General features: G+C 36.6%; 1 protein-coding gene across 1 annotated transcript; it reads right to left on the bottom strand.

Annotated features, from left to right (window-relative positions):
• Positions 1-4,754: 4,754 nt before the first annotated feature.
• mras (muscle RAS oncogene homolog) lies at positions 4,755-22,941 on the bottom strand. The gene is made up of 6 exons (XM_005801229.2): positions 22,710-22,941; positions 10,569-10,814; positions 9,733-9,886; positions 8,653-8,752; positions 8,256-8,335; positions 4,755-7,050 (listed from the first exon to the last, which is right to left on the bottom strand). Exons 2-6 carry the CDS (start codon positions 10,759-10,761, stop codon positions 6,951-6,953), a joined length of 627 nt encoding a protein of 208 aa, XP_005801286.1. The 5' UTR covers positions 10,762-10,814; positions 22,710-22,941; the 3' UTR covers positions 4,755-6,950.
• Between the last annotated feature and the right edge of the window lie 445 nt (positions 22,942-23,386).

The following is a 23,386-nucleotide window of genomic DNA, read 5'->3' as shown; positions in this document are numbered from 1 at the left end:
TATTGAGATATAGAGACTCAAAATGTGCTAAATCATATGGTCGAGTGGGCAGTTAAAGGGTTAAAGAGACTAACATCTTTTCCATGACCACAGGATGTGTCTTTCCACGTGGTTGCTTAAGAAATGAAAAGCTACTTATTGCATCAGTTGGGGTTAAATAACTTTTTCCCAGCTGGAAGATAATTATTCAATGCAGCAATTATCCAGTGGGATAATTGTATACTCAGTTTAATTGAGATATTATTATTATTAATATTTTTGGCCAGGTAGTGAATTTGCTACCAGTTTTTCTTGCCTCAAACACTTTTTAGCATCTTTTATCAAATCCCTCCAGGACATCTAACAATAAATGAACTGAACATCATAACTTTTCATCAGATTTCTTACTCTGACTTCTCACAGTTTTTGCTGCACAATTCAAGTTTTCCAAGATAATTTCTTGTCCCTGCTGATTGAGGCGCACTGTGTACCTAAATCTGCATTGTTGGAATGCAGGGCACACTGGTACTTATTTGGATAAAAACAGAACAAATGAAGAAGTGGCTGTGCCTCAGAACAATCTTATGTGCAAGTTTTCCATCTGTCAGAAATAAAAAGAGGAATTCTTTTAATGCTTCCACCTTTTGATCTGTCTCTTTTGTGTTAGCACTTGTACCTCTTCCTTCTTGCATGCCATTTTCTAACTGTCAACGCCGCTGGCCTTTAATCTCTCAAAACTCTCAAAGGAGTTAGAAACTGATGACATTTAGTGTCTGGGAAACACTCTTAAAGTCTCACTTCAGCTTCTTTATGGCGATTCTGACTCAGTTCTGATCATCACGACTAAAGAAAAAAACAGAAAATGTTGGAATGTGATACAATTTACCTTGATTATTACTCAGTCTGAATATGACCTGGAGATTTTTACGCTTGTCTTCTTTTACAATGAACCATATGTGTGCAGAGTGTGGCTTAAGACTGGCTTTTTGATTAATGCACAAACACGATCTAAAAAAATGATTTCCATTCTGGACAACTCCAGCCTGGACTTCAGTTTGAACTTTTTATCTTTCACCTGGAAACATAGGATGACGTTTTCTTCCACAAGAATATTAATCAGACATAAAAATCTATGACACTGAATATTTTGGCTTGGTCCAATATCAAGTAGAAACATGGCAAAAACATCAATATTAATATTGATATGGATTCTGATACTGATACTTCATTTTCTAGGTTTGATATATCACCAAACTTCTGACCTTTAGGTGTCTTTTTGTGGTTTTTCTTTTGAATTATTTTTGTTAAAACCTGGGGCAAAAGTTGCCTGCAAAATACTTTAATAATATATTAACATGATAAACAAAAACAACAGAGAAACAAATCTGTGTGCATTTTTTTAATTAAAAGCAAAATAATTATTATTTAAGAACTGATCAAAGCTAAGTCTTCTTTGAGGTATATCTGAGAAACTGCAAAATATAAAATTTCGTGAAGGATTTTGAAACAAAAGTATCAATCTTACCACATTAGCATCAATCAGATTCTGATACTGACTTGATATTAATACTATCAATATTTTTGCTTCAATCTGTCCGCCTCTAATGCCCAAAGAAATTAACATAATTATGGACTCTTTTCTTTGTTTCTTGCAGCTGATGATGTTAGTTTTTAGCACAGCAGAGGATCAGAGGGTTTGAAGTTCTGTTCATGTTTTAACAAAACATTATTATGTCTATTACATAAAAAATAACTACAAAACTGAGAACCGTGTAATGTTCTTTTAATGTTGTGTCTCTTTATCAAGCTTCACACAAAGGAAGCCATTGCTTACTCACCAAATGTCATAACAAAATGTTTTTTCTGGTTTTTGCAATAGAGAAATATAAATTTTACAAATAAAGAGACCAAAATGATGTTTTTTTTATGTTTGAACAGTTTCAAAAAGGGAGAAATACAATAAGTTAAGTGAATCCAGTCCAATCTTCAGCTATGTCTCAGCTAGCTCAACATACACACTGTCAACTAGGATTAGCATTAAGTAGCCTCGAGAAATGTGTCCCGTTTTCTACACAACAACCACAAACTGCATAACGTGACTCACTAATTGACTCTCGATTAAATAACCTCTTCAACTCTTACAAGTAACTAATATATATGCATCAAAATACATTTTTACTGACCTGTGTTATATAAAAGACGAGACACACAAGTTGAGCTTCCGTTAGCATTTATCAGCAAGCTTTTTTCTTCTTCTGGGCCCAACCTTCTCTATGGCAGGCGGCACCTAGCGGTTGTATGTGGAATCTTACTGAATACGTGAAATAACACTAAAGAACTTATTACAACGAGAAATTAAGGATAAAAAAAGAAAAAATAATGTGGTGCCTATTTTTATACTTAGTGTTTTCATTACTTATAGTAGCTTGTTGTCACCACTCTACAATTGCCCATAATATTTTACATGGCGGTTACATTTTCTCATGAATTACTGTGTCGGGCTGTTTTCCTTTCTTATTTATAAATTTTCACAATAAAATGTGTCTGGTTGTTTGATTTGTTTCGTTATGTTTGAAACGGGGACATTTTGTAAAACCACAAAGCGTTAAAATATGCCAGAAGAGCTGTCAAAACACTGCACATTATTTCACCGTATCGTTACTCATTTAAATGCTTTCCATTATTATAAGCAACTTTCATCTCCACAAACATTTTGCCATAAATACTACTTAGTTCATCCAATCACACATTTTCAACGTAGAAACCATCAACTCTAAGACTGACACTTATGCTCCGTCCACTGACAAACACATTTACATTAAAATGCAGCTCAAAGGAGAAAGACAGAATGAGGGGGTGCAGCTGCAGGTTGGTGTCCAGTGGAATACAGATTTTGCAGATTGCTGCAAAATCAAGCAACAAGTTCAGACGAAGGATCCTGACATCTACATTATTAAGAACAGGCATACGATGTCTTCAGAAAATTGAAAACAACTCTTTATATTAAAAAGCATATATGGGAGCTGTTTGGATGATGGAATCTGGTACTGAACTTAAAAAAAAGAATGTTAAAATGTAGTAATCTTAAAGTGTGTCATGTATAGCATGCATGAACATAAAGAGGTTGTGGAGAAGCATGACTTTTTACCTAAGAAGAGCCAGTGTGACATTTTTATGCACATAACGACGCCATGAAGTAAAGATTCAGAAAGTTGTAGAAAGAGTTTGCTTCACTAAAATTGACAGTCTGAGAGTAATTTTTCTGTGTGTCATGTGTAATTACATTCAGTGGGTTTCCCAACCAGTTCCTCTTCCACACTGCTTATTTCCATTTAAATTACCTATTTACATAGGAATAAATGAACCATAAACCATTTCTTTTAGCTGCAAAATGCCTTTTCGCTTATTCACATTTACATTTTGGTGACTCTAAATATCTTTACACATCTGAAGAGGATTAATTTAAAAACTTTCACATCCAAATTATAAGAGTATAAACAGTAAAATGCTGCCCCCTTATGGTAAAATATCCATATGGCAACAGGAGGTTAAGCCTCCTCATCAAGTGAACATTATCTTTCAAAATGAGGTCTATATCTTTTAGGTCATTTTAATGGAAAACATTTTTTTTTTTCTAAATGTAACGCTTGAGGGAAGAAAAATTTTTCACGTTCTTAATAGACCAGAACATCATTTTGTACCCCTAACTCGTGCTGAGCCACAGCTCTTTACCAATTTCACCCTGACAAGAACATGAATGTAAATCGATTCCAGTGATGCTGGTTCTGTGGATTGGCCGGCTTCACTTCCTCTGGGGTCTGGAATCAATGAGGCAAAAATGGAGCTTTAAGCGTCCTGAAGGAGCTGAAACCGACGGACCCTGACGACTCGGATGATTAATGAGAGGAGCTTCTGCTGAACAAGCACGTCGTCTCTCAAATGACTCCGTTTGTGCTCCTCACCGTGGCTGAGGAGCACAAACGTGTTCAGCAAAGTTAGTCCCGGTGACATGTTTACCTACCTGCCAGGTAGAAAAAATAAAGCTTTTTTTTTTACTGAAATAATGCTTGTCCCCTGAGGCTGAACATAAAGGTCACCGTTAGAGCCTAGTTAAGCTATTTGTGTAACAGTTTTTTGGGGAAAACAACAGCACACAGATTTAAAAGCTTTTTTTTTTTTTCTCACTGTAAGTCACAGTTTGCCCTGATTCTTACAAAATAACTAGTTTCTAAATGCAACCAAAAAATTTACATTTTGGAATTATTCTGAAATTGAGAGAATGCAGTTTTAAACTTGCATAAATGGGTCAAACCTTTTGATCTGCTTATTTTAATTTTATTTTTTGGCAGGGAATCTTATTTTATACCCATTAATTTTCTATACCCATTTCTTTGTGCATGCATCGTAATTCATAAAACTAAACAAATGACACCTAAAACTAAGACGTTCCCTAAGACAATCAAAGAAAGGTAAATGTCCACCAAAAAACTCATATTTTGAGATTCATATCAGAAATTTTCTAGAAAAAAGAAAATTTCCAAGCTCCAAAAGTAAAAGATTTGCAAGAAAAAGAAAACTCTTGAAATTTAGAGTTGAGATTTGAAACGTACTATTTTTTTCTTGAAAATCTCTGAGATGAACCTCAAAATTTCAAAATTTTTTGGCATAAATTTACACTTTTTTTTTAATCTATAATGGCCCATCGTAGTAAAATTTTCTGGAGTCCTTGTACTTGAGAAAGAGTTACACAAATGCAGGAAATTACTCCACACAGATTCCAGTAAAGCAGAGATTTATTTTCGTCTCAGGACCAAAATTTGTTTCTTTTCATTTTCATCTTGGTCCACAATATACAGTACAGATACTCAAAGGCAAAAGGAAAAAATATACCTTTTTTTTCTGTTTTTTTTTTTTTTTTGTCCAGGTCTGGGACACAGTGAGGTAACAGACAGAAATAAATTATTCAGTTGCTTAAAAACACTTTCCAATAATCATATCAATAATATAAAAATGGTATCAAACACACATGATGCAATAACTTTTATAACACATTCATTACATTTTTGCTCCCCTTCCATCCAGTCTGTTTGCTCAAAAGTGAGTTGTTGTTTTGAGTCTCTCTGGAAAATGTTCCTTTTAGCAGTGGCTGCTGATAAATGCAGAGTCGTTTCTGCTGAGGTTCCACTTCCAGGTGAGTCATTCAGTCAAACATCAGATATAAGCACCTTAATTTAAAACTGGGTAATAACGCAACTTTTGCTTCCAATACAATTTTAAATGATTACATCTCAAATTAGTTGATTGGTTTTACAATCATGCCCAAGGCAACAGGCAAACGCAGGCACACGAGGCTACAACTCCAATCAGCTGTTTGCTTACATCATCATTTTACATTCAGATATACACATATTTATATTTTATATTAACCGTGCCTTTCAGCTCACCTATAGGTTTAAAAAGAAAACAACATGCCAATAGGAAAAAGTCAGAGATTGTTTTCAAAGTGCAAAAAACATATTCCTCCAGAGTTGGTGCGCATCCTAAAGAGGAAGCCGCCCACCAAAACTTTAGTCCAATAACAGTACGAGCCATTTTTCATAGATTAGTCTGCAACGTTCCACCGATCTGGTCTGTAGCTACTGTAGGACATGGCTTTGAGCCAGAAGAGCGCAACACTGGCCTCTTCAGGCAGGTTTCCTAGCACTGACAGATTCCTAAAGCTACAGGATTTCATCCTCCACCTTCACTGAGCGCTGATCATCAAATATCGTAGTCCTGAAGTCGATGGGGGAGGCGGGAAAAGCCCCTGGATTGAGATAAAGTGACATCACATTATTTTGGTTTGTGGCCAGTGCAAATCAGCTTCTCCAGCCCCATCACCTGTTCATTTCTCCCTCATCTATTATATTTTACTAACAAATTCATAGACTTTATTTTCTGTGAAACAGCAGTGAATTTGTCTACATTGCCACATATAATTACATATTTTTGTATATCACATCCATCATTTGTACACTTCAAAATAAAAAAATAAAAAAAAAGATGGAAAGATATGATCAGAATGAGAAAAACAAAATGTAATGCTCATACAGAATTGATCACCACTTACAAGCACATAAGAGGGAACAAACCCACATTTGTTTTAAATAGGTATAACAAAGTGGCTCTTGAAGTGGGGAAATAAAATCCTGAAATATCTGTAAACATGGCTCTTACTTGATCTCAGTACATAATTCTTAATTTTTTTTTAATGATCATAAGAGAAAAAAATACTCCACAGCTGACATGGCCACAGTCTATTCAACACATTTTTTTTTTATTTCCACCATGCCACACTTCTTCTCCTAACATTACCAATCCGTAACATGACCTCTTGGCGCGTGTTACACCAAATCAGCTGCAACGCCACCAAAATACCCATCACCACTTCCACGTTCAGTCCTACCTTCACTCTCCAGTAAAAGGAGCCCACTGCAAAACAACTGTGGCTTTATTTCCCCCCAAAGCTGTTGTAGTGAGATAATATTTGTTTAAAAAAAAAAACAACAGCCGCCACTTTGAGCCAGTTACTCCCTTTTCCTTTCCTCTCTCAAACAATTTCTTTCTCTGTATTCTCCTCCAAAAACGTTTGAAATCTTGTGCCGTAGTTAGTTACTCTGCAGTTGTTCTGTTTCAGTGTTCATTACAAAAAGAGGAGTGAGGGTGGGGGGGAAAAAAGAAAAGACTAAAGGTTAGAAGAGGAAGGTAACACAGGCTTTCCGATGCACCTCAAAGGGTTGAGGAGACGCCTGTCAGTTCAGCCTTCAGTCTCTCAGGATCCATGAAGCTGTTCAGTGACACATCTACCTCCGTCTGGCTTTTGTGCTCCAGTAGTTAAACACTGCTGGGGAGTTCCCTGACATCCAAAGGTGTGTATGTTTTTCTGTCCGTCTGTGTGTTTATGCGATGCATGATGCCGAGGAGAAGGGCGGTCACAATATGGCGCAGTGGAACCTGTGGGAACCAGTGGAACGTTCCGCTCTCCACTTCATCTTCTTTTTCTTCTTCTGGTTTCGCTCTGGGACTTGTTGTCTGCAGGTGGGGGGAGAGAGAACATTTTAGATGAAAATGAATATTTCAGAGATCAAATTTTACTGGAATGATTGAACAAAAACTTGTTTTTCTGCACATAACTGTAAAGAAATAAAAAAAGCCAGGATTTTGTCCGTTTTTGATGATGAATTGGTTTCATGTCAGTTTTCCTTTTGATATTTAAGCTTGTAAGCAACTACTATGAAGAGACTTTGTTTTCTTTTATATCATATTTTTCCCTAATGCACCTGTATTTATACATTGATACAAAACCACTGGATAGTGGTGGGCACACTGTTTGACGACATTAGCTTCCCATATATAAATCTTTCTGGTAAATTCTAAAGCGCTACCACATTGATGAGTTAAATATGTTTTTTTATTTGTATTAACAATTTGTTTTAAGAAATGTGAGATTACACAGACCAACTGAAATAGGAAATAATGACTATATTGCTTTTGATTTTTGCCGACGCCTTTTATATTACTGCAGTACTACACTTTCACCTCAAGATGGCAACGCTGTTCAACCTTGCAGCAAGTTCTCTTACTGCTGAAATCCCATAAAAACCTTTAAAAAAATGGTTCCCTTCAACTACAATTGCGGCCAAATATTTTGAGACACAGAAAACTTAGTAAAAGTGAATTAGAATAAACAAAACATTTTTTAAATTCATCTCCACACTGGCACATTTTGTCGGGGAAAAGTGTTCATAGCAGATAGAACCATCATTCAGACTGAATTAGAAGAGCGAAATGGTTGATTTAAAGGGACAGTTTATTTTTTGTCAGCCAAAAGGATTACCACTAGTAAGATTGAATTCTAAAACCAAATAAAGTTTTCCCCATAGCTAAGACCCCTTTCTCTGACTACAACACCAAATTGTTACCACAAGATGGCACTGTTGATTCACCTAGCAGGGACTCATGCACAGCATGCAGGACGCACAACTGTCTACTTTTGTCTCAGCAGGTAAGTCCCAACAGCAACAATCAAACTAAATGGCCATAATGAAAATACATGAAATACAAACCAATACTTCTGAAATCATATATAAATCACAACAAAGTGGCATAAAATAACTAACGGTCATTTTTTGTTGCAACCGCCCAAAAAACATTTTAGTTCCATCTTTTTACTACCGTTACTTCTTCTTGATAAACACCCCACATCTTCTAAAAATCAAAAGAGTTAATGAGGTTACCTTATAACTCGGACCAGTTCATGAAAGGCTTTGTCCACATTCATTGGAGGATCCTTGGCACTGGTTTCAATATACGTGATCTGAGGAAACACAGGAATAACAAATTTTAAATCAATCCTGACAGTATTTAGAGAAGAGGGATGTGAGCTAGGACCTTTCATTAAATTCAAGGCTCGATTTGTATAAACTGCATCATCTCTTTTTTCTATCAATTTTAATTCTCCATTTCTGATGGTGTACTATAAATTCAGATTCTATGATGGTTTCTTCCTCTTTCTCTCTGTTCTTTGGTCTTTTTGTGTTCACAGTTCAGACAAACGAATAAAATAGCTTGAGAAATTAATGCTGCGTGTGTTTAGTTAAAAAAGAAAACTGAGATTAGCACTTTAGGACTCACATTATGTTTGGCAGCCATCTCCTGGCCCTGGTCTGATGTCACCTTCCTTAGATGAACCAAGTCCACTTTGTTAGCAACAAGCACCATTGGGAAGGCCTCCCTGATGGTACACAGAAAAAAAAAAGATGAAAACATTTTTTTTTCTGTTAACATTTATGATCTGAAGCATGTTGAAAGTAAACCCATTATCCAGCTGACTAAATGGTAGAATGTGGCATTATGCAACATTAAATACGCTTGTATGCATCTTAATTGTCCAAGCTGTTTTAGCACAACAGCTCAGTACTGTTTGAGAGGTGTCTGATTTCTGCAACACTTCAGTCCTCTAGAAGAAAAAAAAAAATTTACACTCTCAATACCCAATATAGACGGACAGCAGTGTGTTCAATCCAATCTTCTATTTTTTCTGTCATCTGCAGTTTCTGCAGTCAGAGAACAGGTGCCTTTATCCTGCCTTCTTTAACATCTCAATAGGAGGCTGTTTAAAAGAAAATATTCAAAATATTTCTAATAGCCCATATTTCCTTTTTGCATAGTGACCCAGGCCTGCGGATTCAACAAAAGCTATAAAAACAACCTGATAGAGGCGTGATGACACCACACCAAAACGTCAGATCACACAGAAATCCAACTTATGTTTTTTTTTTAAATCAGGTGCTCTGTGTCCTGCAGACATGTTTAAAAACAATTTAACTACACTAGTAAGTGTTACTGCACTAGTAAGTAGTTACTAGTAACTAGAGTGAAAAACACACTGTTCAACTGCGATATGAATGTTTCTTTTAAGAGCGTTAGTTCCGCTTATCTTAGCCTTGCTATATTTAACATTGCTGTGCATACATTCTTCGGGGGCCCATGATTCGTCACATTATGACTGCAGTCTGTCTTTTCTCTCACATTTATGATGACAGTTAATCTTAAAAAAAAAAAAAAAAAAACACACATGGACTTGCACTGAATTGGTGTCCAAACAGCTCCTCACATAAAAAGGAGACTCTCTTCTATCAACTTAGGATATTTTCAGACACTAAAGTCGTGAAAATGAACTTAAGAGTTACCGCCCAACCGTCTCCATCTCACCTGTCTTTGACCCGTAGTATGAGTTGATGAAATCTGTCCACATGTTCAAAGCTGGCCTTGTCTGTGACGGAGAAGACGATGAGGAAACCATCTCCTGTCCGCATGTACTGCTCCCTCATCGCGCTAAACTCCTCCTGGCCTGCTGTGTCCAGTACTGGGGAAATGAAAGCGTGAACTCCCTTAATCAACCAGCAAAATTAGCACTTCATATTACACAAATTACACACACAAAATGTTCCCTGCTTTCCAGGAAACAGAAAATGTTTGACCATGAGCATTCTTTCAATTAAAACTGCAGGCCTTTTGCCATCATGTGCTAATGAAATAGTGGAGTAATTCATTTACAGTCTTGGTAAAACGAAGCTAAGACCTCCTACAATGTTTTGCATATCACAGCATAATACAATTATCTGGTCTTAATCAGTTTCTAATCTTATGACTTTGCTGTCTTTGTTCAATCAATACTCATTTTCTTCAAAAATGCTGCTGTGTCTTGCATCCGAACTGGGGGAAATTAATTGTAAAATAAAGTCGTGCTGCTTTAATTTTAGAGAGAAGAGGCCTTACCTTGGTAAGACCTTAACAGGTTAAGGCCTCCAATGCATGCAGGTAAAGTATGACACTTTTTTCTTTTTCAGCTATGAGGATTGTTTTCCCAAATAAACGGGACACTTTGCAGCAGAAACAATTAGCTGTTTGATGTTACATAATTTCTTCCATGTGTAAACCCCCAGTATGTTATTACAGCTGTCAGAGAACTGCTAATTACCCATGTGTGTAAACAAAACTAGCAACCCAAGGCAGCAAACGTTTTTTAGGAAATAATTCTAACTCACCGTCCAGTATCGCCCACTGCCCATCTATTTCAGTGTGTTTAAGGTACGAGTCTTCTATAGTGGGATCGTAGTCTGGCACAAAGATCTTCTGGAAAAACTGGATGGTTAGAGCGCTTTTCCCAACGCCACCGTCCCCCACCACCACCAGCTTGTAGGTTGGCAGGTTGTCGCTCGGCACGGCGCTGGTCGCCATGGCTACCTCGACAGTGGTGGGAAGAAGGCTAGAAGGTGGTGGGTGAGACACACCTGGTTGAAAAGGAGGACAGAAAAGAAAGAAAGGGGGGGTGAAGGAAAATAAAAGGGGATTGACAACAAAGGAGAACAGAAGAGAGAGATGTTAAGGCTTTTTTGTTGCAGCTGCTTTCTCATCGCCATGGAGACGACAGATCATAGCTAAGGGTTGGAGATAAAAGCACAAGGAAAGGGGGGCAGATGAACTAACTACAAAATGAGACATTGCATTTAAAATTACTTTTATCTAGAGCTGAGGGGCATTAATTTAACATTTAAAACTTCACAGAACAGGAGAATGAAAATTTAAGCAACCAGGCAATGTAAGAATCGTTTACCCGGGTTCAGTTTTGGAAGATTAGAAGATATATTTTCCATGGCTTAGAGGTTCATATCACTGTTAAAACCTGCAAGAGCTCCAACATGTTGTGATAAATAAAGTCCGAGCTTCCATTTCCAAATGGTGGCTCGGATTTTCATTTTCCATTTTTCATGTCAAGATATGGTTTATTGTTAAAAATAAAGTCAAATAAAACAGGAAAAAAAACCTTAGTGTCCAGGTTGGGAAAGGCATTATAGTTCACTTCAAGCTGAACTCTGTAATCCTTTTGCTTCACAGCAAAAAGACCAACAACAATACGTGTTGCCTAAACAGAGTTTAACTGAATCTCACCACACATCAGTTAACAATGAACATTGCACACGCACACCCACTAAACACCTTGTGTTATTGCACAGTCCTTCATGCTCAAGCAGTGTTATTTAATTGGATGAAGGTGAGAATAACGAAGTTCTTAAACTGATCGCATTTGCAGTGCGAGACTTGATATTGTCAACCAAATGGCAGGAGGTTGTAATACTTAAAAGCTTCCACCAACTCAAATTTAAAAACTTCTTAAGACCATGAAACTTCAGACCTGACACGTCACAGCACAAACATACAAAAGAAAATTGCAAATAAATAAATTGTATCAGTGAGCCAATGATTAAGGCAAACATCGTCCAGCCAGCTAGCAACAAATTTGCAATTACCCATGATGGACGTAAAAAAAAAAAAAAAAAGTCAGCCAGCTTTAGCAGCCAACGGGTATTCATGGCTACCATCATTTACTTTTTATGGCAATTTACTAGCATAAATAGTCCTGCCACAATACATTTTAAGACCTGTGATTGAGGTATTTAAGGCCAACTTATTTATTTTATGAATTTAAAACATTTTAAAGTCTTAATTTTGGGTACATAAATTTAAGGCATTTTATAGATGTGCAAACACCCAGGGTTAGGGAATTTATTTAACGCAAACATGCTGTCTCATACTGAAGGACGACCGATTTTAAACAACCCTACAAGACAATAGTGTGTTGAAAAGGAACAATAGAGAATACAATTCATATAACCTGAAAAAAACAAAATTGAAAGACAGAAGTAATAAAACATTGCAAACAGAAGCAACTACAGTAACTACTGATGCTCTGCTAATCATTCTTAACATGTTTAGCACTGGACTCAATGTTATGCAGCTTAATTAAAACAGAAAGCTTTTAGCTTGAGAGGTTATTCAGTATACTCATTCCCTGCTTAAAGACAAACTGTCAATAAATCATCTGTATGGAAAGAAAGTTTTTTTTAACAACTGCATAAACCTAAAAAAGTCATTTTGGATTTCAGTTTAACTCCACAGAGGCTGTGGAGTGCAGGCAGACAGAATAAAAGAAAATTGTGATCCAAACTCTGACTTGACACACACATCACAGCAGCAGTCTGTTGTTACAGAAGCTCTCCTCTTCTGTAACAGTGAAATACAAACTGGATCAAGACGCCAATGTCATTCTTGGCTTTGATATTCAATCCAGATTCTATGGTTCTGTGTTGTTGCAGGTCATATTTTTGCTGCCTTTACTCTCGATGTTTTGTAAAAGACAGAAAGATCTTGTTATCAAAATGTGGTGCTAGCAGATAGTCCGCTGGCTGTGGTGAAAGTTGTGTTGATTTATAACAGGCAATTTTCTGAAGAAATGTTTAAAAAAAAAAAAGTTCATTAATCCCAATGGAAAATGTTCTGACTCATACCATGCAAGTTTTTTAAAAAGTTGTTGTAGATGCTTATGGCTATAAGTAGGAATGATCTCTTGTAGTGGTCTGGATCACAGCAATTCTTAAGAAACTTCTGACTGAAGGTACTCTGCTTTAAAACAGTCTCGTATAAAAGATGCTCAAGGTTGTCCATCCAGCTTTTTGGCCATATCAGACACATCCAATGACTGTAGTGTGCCAAAGGTCTGAGGCGTACAGCATGAAAAGAAACTGTGAGAGTTTAGTTCCATTAATGGTGGAGCAGCAAATAACTAAAACCCAAGTATTTAAGAATTAAATTGCATTTCTTTTCCAACACTGTGGGAGAGTTTATTGTGAAGAAAAACTGGGGAAATCATTCCACAATGGCTTCTCTGAAGAACACCAAAGTAATGGTTTAAGAAACAGGGATCAAACATTAGTGTACACTGAGAAAAACAAAGTCAGACATTTTATTAAAGTTCAGAAAGTTTTATATAGAAAAACAGTAAATCTGCTTTAATGTCAGACAAACTGAATTAGTTGCATTCCAATGGAAAACTACAAAAAGCCTCTAAAGAATGAAGCATTTGTCACCAGTGTCTCAGCCCATCATTGTGGTGAAAGCTGCTCTATAAATACAAGAATGTACTAAATCTAAGTAAAAAAGAAAACCCACAACAGCCTGAATACAGTTTCATTCAGAATGACATACCAGATGGTCCAGTATGTCCAGAACCAGCAGAAATATGATGGCTCAAAGACGGATAACTGTAGCTTGTAATTGTAACTCCCTACCAAGTTAAAATAAACATTTTGTAAGAGTGCAAGAATCAGCGCAAGAGTGTTTTTCTGTTCAGCTGGAGTCAGAGTGCAGTTCTACATGGAGTCCATCCACAATAAGACCACCACTAAAAGATCGGGACAAGTGGGGAGAGCAGGAGACACAAGAGGAACAGGATGATGAGATTATTCATAAACAGAAGAAAGAGGCTGAGGAAGCAGGGGCACACGAGGACAGAGCCAAACAGTTCAAATTAGGCCTGACTCACCACAACGGGCACCACCTTTTCATGGTTTGCTTCCTTCTTTGAGTAAAGACATATTTAGACCCAACCAGCTCAGTTGTTCCAGTTTATGACACACAAACTACAGCTTGACTTGTTTGTCTGTTTCCTATTAAAAATCCAATAAATATGTTTGAGGCTACAGCATGGAGCAATTAAAAAAGGTATAGAGAATGTGTTGATAAGGATCTTACACAATGTTTTGTGCTGCTAATCTAGCATTAGCCTGGTTAAACAAGTTTGTACTAAAATGTTCTGAATTTGCATGAATTTACATTGGCAACCTAGTTCTGCTTTTCAGTTTCAGAGAACTCCAAATAATGTTCTGCTTTTAGATTCAATAGACATACACATCTAAATAAACATGCACTTGATTTTGTTTTACACATTTTAAAGATAGTTTTAATACAATAAGGATGCACAAAGTACTTTCTTTTAATAAAAACAAAAATCTCCCTATTGTCCATCATGTTCATATTTTCTTCGCAACATTAACTTATTTTTGCCAAGTCTTAAAAGACAGCCGATAAAAAAAAAAATACTTTTAACGTCTTTCTGCTTAACTTAACATCAATTCAACACAGTTTAGGGCTGATCTATCATCTGTTTTGATTAATAATTGAATATTAAAAGGCGCTTAGGAGATTTTTCATTCCATTTTCATGGAAATTTAACAGAGTTTCCTATCTTAAATGCAAAATGTATATATTTTTGCAGAGTCCTGATTTAATTACTGCATCAAGTGTGGTCTTTAGCAAATGGTCTTTTAATGCACTTATGTACTTGTGTATCAATCAACCAATTACTAAATTAGTTGATGATTAATTCAATAATAGATTCATTACAATTCATCAAATTAATTTTTTCAGTCCTAGTAAATATTAAAGCAACATCTGAAGACAGACAGAAAAATATATTATCTTGGGCACAAATTACCCTAAACAAACCATAAGATAATTTAGAAAGCAGTGATGTAGTTTGGCTGCTGATCATTCCTAATTGGAGGCAGTTAATATAGAAACAAAGATGGCAGAACCATACCAAAATGGGAAAGCGAAATGGTCTAACCAGAGTCTAGTGTGGGATGCAAAATGCATTTTATACGGTTCTGTCATGGAATATAAACATTTGATTATCTTTACTACAAAGTGATGCTCTACAATGGAGAGGATGTGATGACAGGAAAGTGGAGAGATAATGCAGAAAAATTGAAACATGATGCCAGCATCAACATGTTGTTGATTTTGAGGGCTGTGGTGAGTTAATGCACTTCTTGTGGAGAAATTGTAACATTCAAAAGCAACAACAGACTTCTGTATGAACATCTTCATTCATCAGGAATTAAGCATTTCACACATTTTATTCTTTTCATCTTTGATTTTTCTATATTGCGAAAAATGTACCTCAATTACAGAAAGATGGTTGACCCTGTGGATATAAGAGAAAACTCAGTTCTTTGAGAAAGTGGCCACTTATCAATTAATCATCTTTCTTTTATTATAAATCATTAAAATAAACTTTAGAATGTGATCTGATTTCTACTATATTAAAAAAAGATTTTATTTGGAGGCATTTCAGTCTAAGCAGTGAATGAGTTAAACTCTGAATCCCTCACTTTTCACACAAGTATGCAAGTTCAATATAACAACTCCTCTCTGTCTTACTTTAAAGCCTCTCGGCTGAAGCGCACAAGAAAGCCACACATTCACCAACCACTAGCACCAACCCCACCCACGCACCCATTCCTCCTCCATCCACCAGGAAACAGCTGTCAGCTGGCCAGAGTCCATCCTTTCCTGCTCAGCACAATAGAGGGAAGGAAGAAGTTTCCTTCCTTTCCCGGGCTAACCACTCATTTGCCCAGGCTGAGCAAAAAGACTTACGTTCCTGACACACACACACACACACACACAAAAAAGGCTGAGCAGTTGTTGACTTAGTTAGGTTAAAAAGCTCTACTACAATAATCCAGCAGTGCCAAAGACAGACTTTCAGGAATTTCTAATCAACAAGAATTTTTGCAACCAATTTGGGTTTCAAGCTTGTTAAACACAGGGAATCTTTGCTGCAAGTCAGGTCACCACCCACCAGGGCTGGTCAGGATTTCCCTCTAGTGAGGTGAGCACTCCTCTGAAACACCCAATAAGTGCAAACAGAGGCGAGAATAAGACCTGATCGCTAACCTGTCCAACATTGGACAGGGTCATGCTTGGTGTTCGCAGTACTATCCACATGAGGGCTTCCATTTGACGTCTTGACAGCATTCTGTTATAAAAGCATGCATGCTTAATCTGCCAAACCATAAAGAATACAACTTCCTCCATTTAGGAAAGCAGCAAAAAAAAAAATGCTGCTGTCACAAAGTCTGTAAATTTCAGACACATCTGCTACTGCTGACATATGACGCTAGCAGCAAGGGGAACATTTACGGGTGACGTTTGTGTGTCAGCAGCTAATATTTTCTCTCACAATGGCTTCGGGAAGTCTCTCAGGGGCTTCTTGGAGAAATCGCCGGTTGCCTTCTTGAGAAAGGATAAAGAGATCTCCATGTTCACGTGGGAACGGAGCAGAAGCTTAACTCGCACAACACAAATAGGGAAGAACACACCCCAGCCTACAAAGCCGTACTGTTACCAACACTCATCGATCTCCAAACTCCTGAAAAATCTAAAAACCACCTTTAGCATTTAAGAATTTGTCATCTTTTAAATACAACATAAAAAGCTTTAAAGCATATCATTAGCAGGAATTTCTCATGCACTAAATCCCAAGATGTAGCCATAGCCACATGCCTTTGTTTACCTCCAATACTATTTAAAAAGAACAAATAATACAACTAATACATCTATAAATTAAAATTATGTAAAAAACTTTGTTTTCAAGCATTCCAGTTACATTTTGGGGTTGAGTGAAGTTTATCTCTAAGGAAGGAAAAACAAACATGTTTCATCTCATGTCTATTAGACATGAGAGTTTAAAGGAGTTTAAAATAAAATCAAGAGCAATCTTATTAAAAAACGTTCAAAAAGGAATGAGAAGAAGTTGTAAATAAGATTTATTTTCTTTTAAGACATTGCATGATATTAAGGAAGATATTTCATTGTAATTACACTGAAGTCCAATCTCTAATTAGTCATTTAGAAAAGAAACAAACACATTAAGCAACAAAAATGGACACCAACTACTTAGCAATTTGTCTGATTGGGAATAAATGTCATGTCAAATCTTGAGGTTTGAGTTCTAATACTCAATATTGGGTTGAAACCTTAAGAGAAAAGAAATTCATAAATGTTTTGAGTTCATCAGCTTAAAAAGTACCAGAATCTTTGCAGAGATTAATCTGTTAAGCATACCTTACTTTGCATCAGACAAGCCCATTTACTCTCTCAGAACCAACTTGGGTTTCTGCTCACCTCCATCTCTCAGCTGGAAGGAATTTTACTTTCAACATGTACTGGCCTCTGGCTCAGATGTTTAGGAAATGTTGGTGGTTTCTCACTTTCTGGATATTCAGAACCAAATTAATTATGTAGAAGAATAAGAAGCCACTAAGTGATGTTGAATGCAACAAAGCAGTGAGGAAACAAAACAAAAATTTGCAGGAACAAGCTGACCGGGCTTGATTTTGATTCAACAGGGCTGTATTTCTTTGGAGTGTAGGTCAGCATATACACCCCAGCGGCTCTGCTGCTTCCTGGGAACCAGACGTCATAACCCTGTTAACTAGTAGGAAGAGGATTTTGGGAAATGTGTGTTGCTTTAGATATCTAATCAGAAAGATCGGATCTGTTATGTTGGCCAACTACATTCTTTTCTTTAAACGGTCACAGATAAAATACCATCCGTCACCGGCCGGATCAGTCTCACACATTCCAACTGTAGTCATTCTATGAAATAAAAGGTTTACATTTAGAGTTTCTAATACAATAGTTTGCATTTAAATTATAGTGACAAATGGGTTACTTTAAAAGCTCTTTGAATTTGAAGTTTTAAAAATATAAAAAATAGATTACCCATATTTAAGTGGACTCTTTGGCATGTTAACTATGACCGTGAAAGGAAGTTCTTAACATTGACGATTCTGAGATGCAATCTGCATGGAATAAGAGTTAGTTATGGCCAGATTTAAAGTGACAGTGAAACTTTAAGAGTCCAGCAAGAACATTTTTAAGTGGTCACTACAGTATTTGGTTGCAAGACAGCACCAAGTACTAAGCCCATTGTTACAGGAGCTTTATATTTTTTAATAACTCTGCCTCACTTCCACAGTGTCTCATGAATTTCAACGAATAAGGATGCCAGCCATAGACACGTCTCTGTTACACAGAGCTGGATTCATCCAACCACAAAAAGAAGAAGTCTGTGGGTTTAAACTTACACATTTTTTGAGCATGTGGGAACAGATCTGACACATGCACATGTTACACCCTGCAAAGTCTAAACACTTGAAGAGGTTCCTGTAGTTTGCAAGAGCCATGTCCTGCTCTGACCTTTGTCAACATTTAATGACAAGTTTGTTTTCCCTTAGTGGCTTTCAAGGAATGTCTGGATTTCATGACGGAAACCCTTTACCACACACCAACTATACAGACACAACTGCAATTTGGGAGTAAATCACAATTTATTTTAAAACACTAAAGACCAGGGTAAATTACCGATACTGAGCCATAACCAGGCTTTCCATTAAAAGGTTCCGAAAAGCTCATTTTTAAAAAATCAGATGCCAAAGAAACTTTTGTAATGATGTTTTCTCAAACTATGCAGAATAGAGAGTAAGACAGCAGTGCCCCTCCCCAACTTGTTGCTTAATTGCTATTTAATAATCTAGATAAATGAGGGCACCTACTTAATTTGCCAACAGAAAATAAAAATCAAAAATAAAATTATAAGAATAAAGTTGTAAAATTACAAGAATAAGGTAAAAATAAAACAAGAAGTTATCATATTGCCAGAATAAAGTCATAATAGTTTCTTACCATGGCCCTCATACTTTGTCACATAGTCTTTTTCTTAGAAGAAATAAAAATTTTACTCTTAGGAAAAATGTCCAGTCTTAAAAACAAAGACATTCCACTGGAAAAGATTGCCTTGATAATTTACCAGCTAATATTAGACTGTTATACTTGTGCAACTCTGTAAAGTGATAATTGGCAAGGGATAGTATGCAAGCGCATATAAACTACTAAATTTAGTGTATTTTATATCAAATTAGTGAATAAAAGTCGAGGTATAATAATCATAGCAGCAATAGGAATAAACGGTTGATTTTCTGTTTTAAAAGTAACCAAAAAAGAACCATGATACCAAGGTATTGTCCTCAACACAAATGTCTATGCTGTCTATAGTCAATACTGGGCAATGACTACAGTACGGTAATATGAAAAACATTTTTAAAAGTTAAAGTTTAAGTCATAAATTATAAAATGTATATGACACACTTTCAAGGCAGTCACGGTCCCTATGCAGCCAAAGCCTAGAGTACAATTTTGTGGATGACATGCTTCCATTTTTTTTTTAACTGAGCCTATTCTGTAAATTCAATTGTGTCTTATGGACTCACCACAAGAATAAACCACATAAACTTAAGATTGTATTAACAAACTCTGTTATCTTTTTTAAATCCAACTCCAATATGAGTATATGCATTGCCGGTACAAAAAGGAATCTAACAAATTTAACATGTACTGTAGTTATGGCAACAATTTTTTTTTGTTTCTGGTTTCTTCATTGCCCAACTTACTAGAAAACACCAAGTAATATTTTGTCACAAGGGTCATATTTTTGGTCCACATAAAAAAAACTATGTAACTAAGAAGATTAGATTAATAAAAGTGGCTTAAGAAATGCCAACCACATCACTGACTCATCAACATTAAGTAATACAATTGCTGAAAGTGCATCTGCATGTACTGTGCTTAAAGATGTCATATGGTCATATAGTCAAAGCATTCACAAATCAAAACTAAAACTCAGTTCAATTTTTAAAAAAAGAAAAGTTACTTATTAAATAATATTTTTGCATATTTCCACTGTCCCAGATTGATGAGTAGATTAGTGTATAATGAAAAAAAAACTATTCTGGTATTTACTTAACAACCTGGCAATGTTTCTTTTCTTTGACGCATAAACTCAAATATTCCTGTTTTCCCCTCATTTCTGGTCGGAAAAAGAAAACACTTCCTTAAAAGAACATCAAAGAAGCTGCATCTATTTTCTTACTTTTATTGTCCAGCTGAACAGTACTTAAATGCAGTACAGTCCAAATCAAATCAACTTCTATGACTTTGCAGTGCCTTGCAAACTTATTCTTATCACATTTTGTCATTCACAACCCACAAGGCATTTTATTTGGATTTCATGCAATAACACAACAGAAGGTAGTGCTAAATTGTGAAGTGGGAGGAAAGTGATACAATGTCCAAATCTTCTCACAAATAAAAACTTGTGACATGTATTTACAGTCAGGCCCTCTGAAGTCTTTGAAGAACAATTTCGTTAGAGCTGCAAGTCTTTTGGGGCATTTCATCTATCACCTTTACAGATCCAAAGACTGAAATCTTTGCAAAATAGCTCAACATCAGTCTAATTGAATGGATAGCTTCTAAGCGGATTCCTGATTATATTTAGGTATTTCTACCACTTGGCTCTAAAACAGAACGCTGTAAATCTGGCTGTGCGTTTGGGAAGGTGAACCTTTACCCAGGTCAAAAGTCTTTAGCAACCTCTAACCCAGTGGTCTTCATTATGTTCTGTCCTTTGTGTTGTGGGGGATTCCCTGCTGACACAAACCTGCTGACTAACTGATTTACAACTTTCTGCAGAACTGATGGCGGAGGCATCATGATTGTGTTTTGCTTGTAGTTCTAGTTTTCGGATTTGTGAATTTTCTTCTGTATCCCCTAATAAGTTTGTGGTAAACTGCAAAAGGGATGTACAATGATTTTCTCTCATCCATTCTTTTCAACTTTGTTAAGGCCACATTTCTGAATGGCATAGCTAATTTTTCTGTCAACACCTGTGCAGCTTGTTTCGTCAGTTCAGGTACGGGATCCGCCTCATGTGGCTTTTACAAAACCATAAAGGAATTGTTTTTGATTATGTTTGCAATATGAAATTGTTGTTTTAGGAGTTTTTTTATAAGTTAATATGCAAAATTTGCATCTAATAATTACCACAGAATTTTAAACGTAACTAGCTTCAAACTATGCTACCCATCCTTCTTCATTTTACATATATACATATAAAAAAGGTTCCCTTCATTTTACAGTTTGTGTAGTGGATTCATTTTTGTTTTAAGATCTGAAAATAAAAAAATGTGTTTAATTCTACGACAAAGCATTTTAGAAAACGTATCTAGAAAATATTTTTTTGAACCTCAGTTTGATTTTGCAGCAGCAGGTGCAAAAGTGAATCTTTGAATAAAAAAATGGTTGCTGTCGAGTTTATCCCTCAACTTTATGATGTGTGCCTTAGTTTTTAGGAAGCGGTTTGATTCCTAATATTCACAAATAAACCTCTGACTGCTTAGCAGAACAGTTTCACTTCTGATACAATACCGATATTGCCGTTTTGGATTTGTCGATACCGATATTGACCCGATAGGACATCAGCACAGATCATACACACTTATTGCATATTTTGTACTGTGGAAAAAGATACTCCTCAAACAAAGAACAGTCAAATACAATATGTATAAGACACACAGACCCATTTATGAATAACCACTCGGTTAGAAATGCTGGAGCAGAATGCTTCTATCGGAGAATTCATATGCAGGCCGATATAATCTGATACTCAGTTGTTGTTGTTTTTTTGACAGATATTGCGCCGATTTCCGATATTAATATCAGAATGGGACACTCCTAATCCATAAGATCAAATTTCATGCAATGAGTAAAAAGGCTGCCCAAATACAAATGTATGCAAAATACTTCAATTTTTTTAATTCACAATTGTTTTTCACATTTACATGGTTCTATCACATAAAAAAATCACAAGATACAGTAAATCTGTGAAACCTGAAAATGTTTGAGATTTATGTTATAATCAGAACATAATTTACTTGCAACAATTTAATCAAAAGGGCAGCATTAACACTTCTGTATACTGATCCAAAACTTGATGGCAGATAATCCTGGTTTAGCATTCCTGTAAAGTTTTAGCAGAATACCAAGGTTTTTCCTACCCAGACAGACATCCAGATGATGTGATGATTTCACAACCCTATTAATAGTGATTAAAGTGTGCTTCCTGCTCCAGACTGACTGCTGCTTCTGAATGATCTCATGCTATGATCTGATACAAGAAGAATCCCTCTGTTCTCTCCGTGTCCAGCGCTTAAATGTCCTCACTAATCCCGCTTCAGAGCTGCTGCTGTGGGTGTGTGTGCGCGGAAAAACGAGACAGGGGCCCGTCGTGAAATGCATAAACACTGCTGCAGGGTTTTCCCTCATCACTTGTGACAAACGCCGTGTTTTTCTTACGTATCCACGGGGGGAAATCTGCTACACTGGAAAAGAAGAGTCAAGGCCCCGTCGTTCTGTCTGTCTCCGTGAGCAAGAGTTGGATGCAAACAGACAGCAGCCGCCCCGCAATATAACAAATATGATCCGTTTAGCAACAAACAAACGCCCTAATTAAAAGCAGCTCACCGAATGCTTAGCTGGCTGTCATCAGTCTGAGCTGTAATGAGCTCCTCACGTCTGGTTCTTTTTCTTTATTTTATTTTATTTTTTTCATATAAACCGAACATTTTCCGTTAACGGACTCCAGAACACGACCTGCCACTCACCGAGACGAGCTCCCTCCCTGACGCCGACACGACCGCCGTCCTCACGCCGACATGTCCCTCCTCATCTCCGCCGTTTTTCGCACCGCCGCCGCCGCGCCGCCCTTTAACGTCCACAGGCTCAGAGCTGCCCCACAATCTGCGAAACAATACGCTCAGCAGCCAATCTTTGTATTGCAACAGCTGATGCTATAAATAGAAATGCCCGGAGGGGTGGACGAGGATTTTGGATGACGCTGTAAATGTCGTTGATGTAGATTTTTCTGCGTAAAATCATTTTGACGTTCCTCGACAGTCTTAAAGTTTCTGGCTGTTGCTTGTTGCGACGGTTATTTTCAGCTGTTTAAGTGAAATCTACCAAATCGCTTACATAGTTCCCCTTTTTTTTATGACGAAATGGTCCGCTCCCTTTTTATAGCGGACTTCTTTAAAGGGGTCTTCCGGATAATTAAGGTTCCGAACAACCCAACTACAAAAACCTCTGCTACTGCGTTGGAAAAGGGGAAACACTTTGCATTTATGTCTAATTATATCAAACACTTCTCTCTGATATTTTCCTCATAATATTATCTTGATTTCCTTACACTGCACAGACCTATATGAAGTAGTTTCAAGAAATATGAAAAAGCCATGAACACGGTACTCTGATCACATGATACCTACAAAAATAACACCATGCA

This window comes from Xiphophorus maculatus, chromosome 7 (assembly GCF_002775205.1).
Source record: "Xiphophorus maculatus strain JP 163 A chromosome 7, X_maculatus-5.0-male, whole genome shotgun sequence".
NCBI lineage: Eukaryota > Metazoa > Chordata > Actinopteri > Cyprinodontiformes > Poeciliidae > Xiphophorus > Xiphophorus maculatus.
This window is presented reverse-complemented; position numbering and strand designations above follow the sequence as displayed.